Source organism: Hordeum vulgare, chromosome 2H, assembly GCF_904849725.1.
Source record: "Hordeum vulgare subsp. vulgare chromosome 2H, MorexV3_pseudomolecules_assembly, whole genome shotgun sequence".
Classification (NCBI taxonomy): Eukaryota; Viridiplantae; Streptophyta; class Magnoliopsida; order Poales; family Poaceae; genus Hordeum; species Hordeum vulgare.
The window spans coordinates 90,955,425-90,959,959 of record NC_058519.1 but is presented as its reverse complement, the minus strand read 5'-3'; the positions used below and the strand labels follow the sequence as shown (position 1 = coordinate 90,959,959).

The 4,535-nt window shown below is 47.6% G+C and overlaps 1 protein-coding gene across 1 annotated transcript; it reads left to right on the top strand.

The window, feature by feature from the left end:
• The first annotated feature begins 1,588 nt into the window (after positions 1-1,588).
• Positions 1,589-3,844, top strand: LOC123425244 (copper-transporting ATPase PAA1, chloroplastic-like). Its single transcript, XM_045108919.1, has 4 exons — positions 1,589-1,939; positions 2,078-2,131; positions 2,871-3,024; positions 3,431-3,844. Exons 1-4 carry the CDS (start codon positions 1,700-1,702, stop codon positions 3,445-3,447), a joined length of 465 nt encoding a protein of 154 aa, XP_044964854.1. The 5' UTR covers positions 1,589-1,699; the 3' UTR covers positions 3,448-3,844.
• Positions 3,845-4,535: the final 691 nt, after the last annotated feature.

Genomic DNA, 4,535 nt, shown 5'->3' with positions numbered 1-4,535 from the left:
AAGGACTTCTTCTCCATTCAACTTCACCCAACAATGCATGAAGGTGAAGGACTTCTTCTCCAATTTCTTGTAAACCACACAAGCACGAGTAGGCTACAAAGTGAAACAATGTCGACAATGCAGATGTGTCTAGTGAGCAACAAAACAATTAATGTTTGGCTAGTGATCAACAAAACAAAGCATATTCAGCTAGTGATCAACTTACTTGCTCGGTGATTTGTGCACCGCTAGGCTACCGTGCGATGAGATGATTCAAGTGCCCACAATACTTGGACACGACCTCTTGGATGGTGTACTATCGATGGTTGTGAGACTTCCATTCACGGTTGCGAATGACCGTGTAGGCGTAGGGTGCGAAATGCTTGTGTTCATGTAACCATATGTGAATGTTCCTCCAAAAGGTTACGCCCTTTTGCTCCGTTCCATGGAACAGATCGAGGCTAGTGGCCAACCATGTCTCGCATAATAGCTCGTCCTCCCACATGTTGAAGCTTTCTCCTCTTCCCTTCTTCTTCTGATCCACACATGTATTATCTGGATCATCGTCGTCGCCGTTACCCTCCTCCTCTTCCTCCTTCCTCCCCATCGGGCTGCAGCTCTCTGACGACCCAATGTTGTTGTTGTTGTGTGCTATCGTCGGCTGGATGTACGTCTGATGTGTGGCCGTGTGGGTGTAGAACTGCTGCTGGTAGTTGCCGGACTTGATGGGATCCGAGTCTTCCACCTGCACGTCCTCATAGCCCCCTTCCCCTCCACCGCCTCCATCGTGGATGGTATCAAGCATCTCCCTGTCTGCGTTGTACGCCTGCTTCCCCGCTCTAGGCATTGCAGCGTATAGCGTGCGAGCACCCATCTACTCCCGAGTTGCGGCAGCGCCCCGATGAGTTGGAGCGAAGAATACTCAAAGAAGAGCGGTGTCGCCTTAACGCCGACGATGTAAGGCATTGTATCGATTGGGGTGCCGAGCGGCTTGGCGGTGTAGTAGTACGGAGGCTTGTAAGGCTCCTGTCACAACACCATATGTAATGTGCGCGGCCATCTGATGACGTCTGCCAAAGCCGCGCCGATCGCCACAACCTCCGCACCCATCCCCACCACCAGGCCCACCGATGGCCAACGACTTCTTAAGCATCTCCTCTTTGCGGCCTTCGCTTTGATGCGACGAGTTTGCCGCGTCGCAGAGTTGATCTTTCGGGCGAGCGTGTTGCGCGGATCCTCCAACACCTCCACGGGCTCTATCTTCGACGCCTTCATGTGTCGTCGGTGAAAGGAAGGAGAGGGTGAGAGAAAAGAACGGGAAATGGGCAGAGAGCGGCGGCGAATGGAAAAAAGATAAGTGATGGATTTGACGAGAAATAGTGCGTGATGCTATGAAAGCGCGGGCTCTGCCTTTCTTTTGGATGGGCCACAGCGGTCACGTTTATCTTAAGTTTACATAAAAAATTATCGTTTGCAATACAAACCGTTTTACGGACCAATACATTAACTTTATTTAATAGTTTTTGCACCCCGCACAGCGTGGTTGGAACAGATGTGAGCTGTTTGCGGATAGGCGTCGGAGATGCCCCCAACTCCACGACCCCGTGTTGTTTTGCCGAGGCGGCCCTTCTGCTCAAACAGCGGAAATACTGTATATACAGTGATCGGATAAGCCGTCCTATCGCTGACGACGGGGGAGAAGGAGAAATCAGAGCAGGCAATGGAATCTACGTTAATCACGATATTATGCCCCCTCCTCCCCTCTCCCTCCAAGTCCAGGGCCCCCTCTTCATCCCCCCTCGCCGGAGCTCGCCGCATCGCCTCCGTTTCCTTCTCTTCCGGCAGCGTATGTGGCGTCTTGCGTCCCCGCGGCGGCGTTACCTCGTCGGTCACCGCCGCAGCGGCGGCACTCGGCGAGGCGACAGGGCCCGAGTCTGAGGCCATCTTGCTCAGTGTTCAGGTGCACTTCTCGCCCCGACCACTAGTCTGAATTTGGAGCACTCCGACTCTCTTTTCTGTTCTTATCTTCGAATTGCGCGATAGGCCGTGAGGGTTAGGGCTCGGGCATGACGCGCTGCTGTATGCCTCTCACTTGCAGGGCATGATGTGCGACGGGTGCGCTGCGAGCGTCAAGCGGATTCTCGAGAGTCAGGTAGTCGCCACTCTTTCACTTATTTTGCTTCGTTTCTCTTGGGAAATTATGTCTGACCAAACCAATGGGCAGTTCAGCACAATAGGCCAGTGACTGGTTAATCTTCTTTTGTTCATCGCAATAGTTGATACCTATGCTCATATAAACTCTACTGGAGAAAAAGGGGGAATGGGTGAAACTGAAACAAAGAGAACGCAGAACACAACATCGTACTGGGTTTGTGCATGGAATGTAATAGAGGTTAGAGAATAGGGATTCAGTGATGAAGCTTAAGTAATAGAGGTTAGAGAATAGGGATTGCCCAGATAGGTTTCCTCTTTTCCTTGCCTTCAATCCGAACACGACCTGAAACCATACGGGTCCTAAGTTTTCATAATAAAACACCATAAAAGTTTTAGTTGATATTCTTTGTATTTTTGAAATTTCTACCAGCGATTGAGGGGGACGCCTGATCAGAACGTAATGAATTGTTGGGAGGAAAAATGATCTTCTCAATTTTAAAATGCATTTACTGATGGATTTCGGTCATGGCAGCAATGACCGGGTAGAGAGGGCAGCTGCCCATACGCTGAAAGCAACCAAGTATGGTCGATGTGACATTTTGGTATAGCAGTTATCTGTATAAGGATGTTTTCCTCCTATCAATCAGATTCTCGAAACCCTTTCTGTTTCTACTCTTTATTTCTTCTTTGATCTTTTGCTGCTGCTCACTATGGGCTACTCTCAATCCCTTCTTCAGCCCGAGGTTACTTCTGCTACAGTTGATTATAAGGAAGCAAGGGCTGTCGTGTGGACAACTCCTGAGGTCAAGGTGGCAGAAGATTGGCAGAAGCAATGTGGAGAGAAACTTGCAAGTCATCTTGGTACTTGTGGATTTGAGTCTCGTCCACAAGGTAAATAAATTGCTTGAGTTCTTGTGTGACCAGCTCCAGAAAATAAGGAAGTCTAGAAGAAAAAAAGATCTATTCATTGTCTGCTTATGAATTGTCATCCAGACACCGAAGCACGTCAAAATTGTATCATGTACATCTCATGTAAACATTTGGTCGGTATAATGTATCAAGTTGGTGCAGAAGTATGCTAATTCAGTACTACAATAATTCAAATTTGGCATCATCCTTGTAGGAATGGACTATCACTAAATATAGGCTGTATACACATCAACCAGGACCAAATTCGGGATCTACTTGAGCATGTTCATATCAACATTGTTAATGCACCATTATTCCTCCAGCATTCTGAAATCACAGTATCTAGTATGCTGTTATCAGCTTAACTAAAATTTAGTTTCTATAACAGGGCAAAGTGAAGCCTGAGTCTTACTGATGCCACAGATGAGCTATGAGCCCATCATGTTAACCAGTGGAGGGCACGTGATGCTCCAGATTTGTGTGCGTCTCTGTGAAAGTTGTCTCTATAATTGTGGAACTGCAGATTATTATGTTCGTGTTCCTTATCTATAGTGTATAAGCAATGTAGCTTGCCTTGCTCGTGAACTTCAACTGGAACGTTCCATCAAACAAATTGCAAGGGTCACTACTATAAGCCAAGGAGTTTGACGAAATGCTGATTTCATTTTATGTCCAGCTGAACCTAGAATGAAGTGTGTAACGTCATGAAGATGTTACAAGTGAATTTTTGAGTTGCTTAGCAGATGGCATCATATTATTTGTTACTCTCTAGTGTTTTTAATGGAAATGTGCCTTTTTTTTACTTGAAAAGGTTGTATATGTTGTTGAGAAGCCAGCATAGATGCACATCGTACTACCATGATCATCCTTGCAAAATTTGGTACATAAGGGCATCTCCATGTGTGGTCATCAAACGGACACCCCCAGATGTCCGCTGATGTGCATTAATAACACAATGCGTCAAGATTCCAAAGATAAATATTCCGATGCAACAATATTGCAATATAAATGACAATCCAAACCTAATAAAATTTTGAAATAAAAATAGATCAAATTTAATTTAATTTATTCTCTCATCTCTACTATTAAAGGGGATCTGCCGTCATCGTGATGGTTCGACCTCGTACGATCTCTGCCTCGTTCGCTCGTCCCCCACCCTCCTCGTACTCGTACGTTCGATGAAAACAAATCAAGAAAACCGAAATAAAAACCCACGAACACACGTTGACCCTGATCTCCTTTACCCACGTCAAACTACTCAGCCCGACGCCCCCCATCCCCGCACTCCCCGACCCCATCCCTGCACTCGTGCGAACTGTCCCGCTCGCCATGCCCTAGATCGCCGCTGCCGCCGTTCTCTCCTCCCTTCGTTCCGTGAAGCAGGTCGCCTCCCCCTCCATGGTCCATGCACCAAGCCAGCTCCAAAACCGCGCGTCCAAGTCCTCGCCGCCCCCTTCCTCGTAAATCCATATGCCCAGGGTAGGGGAAGAGCG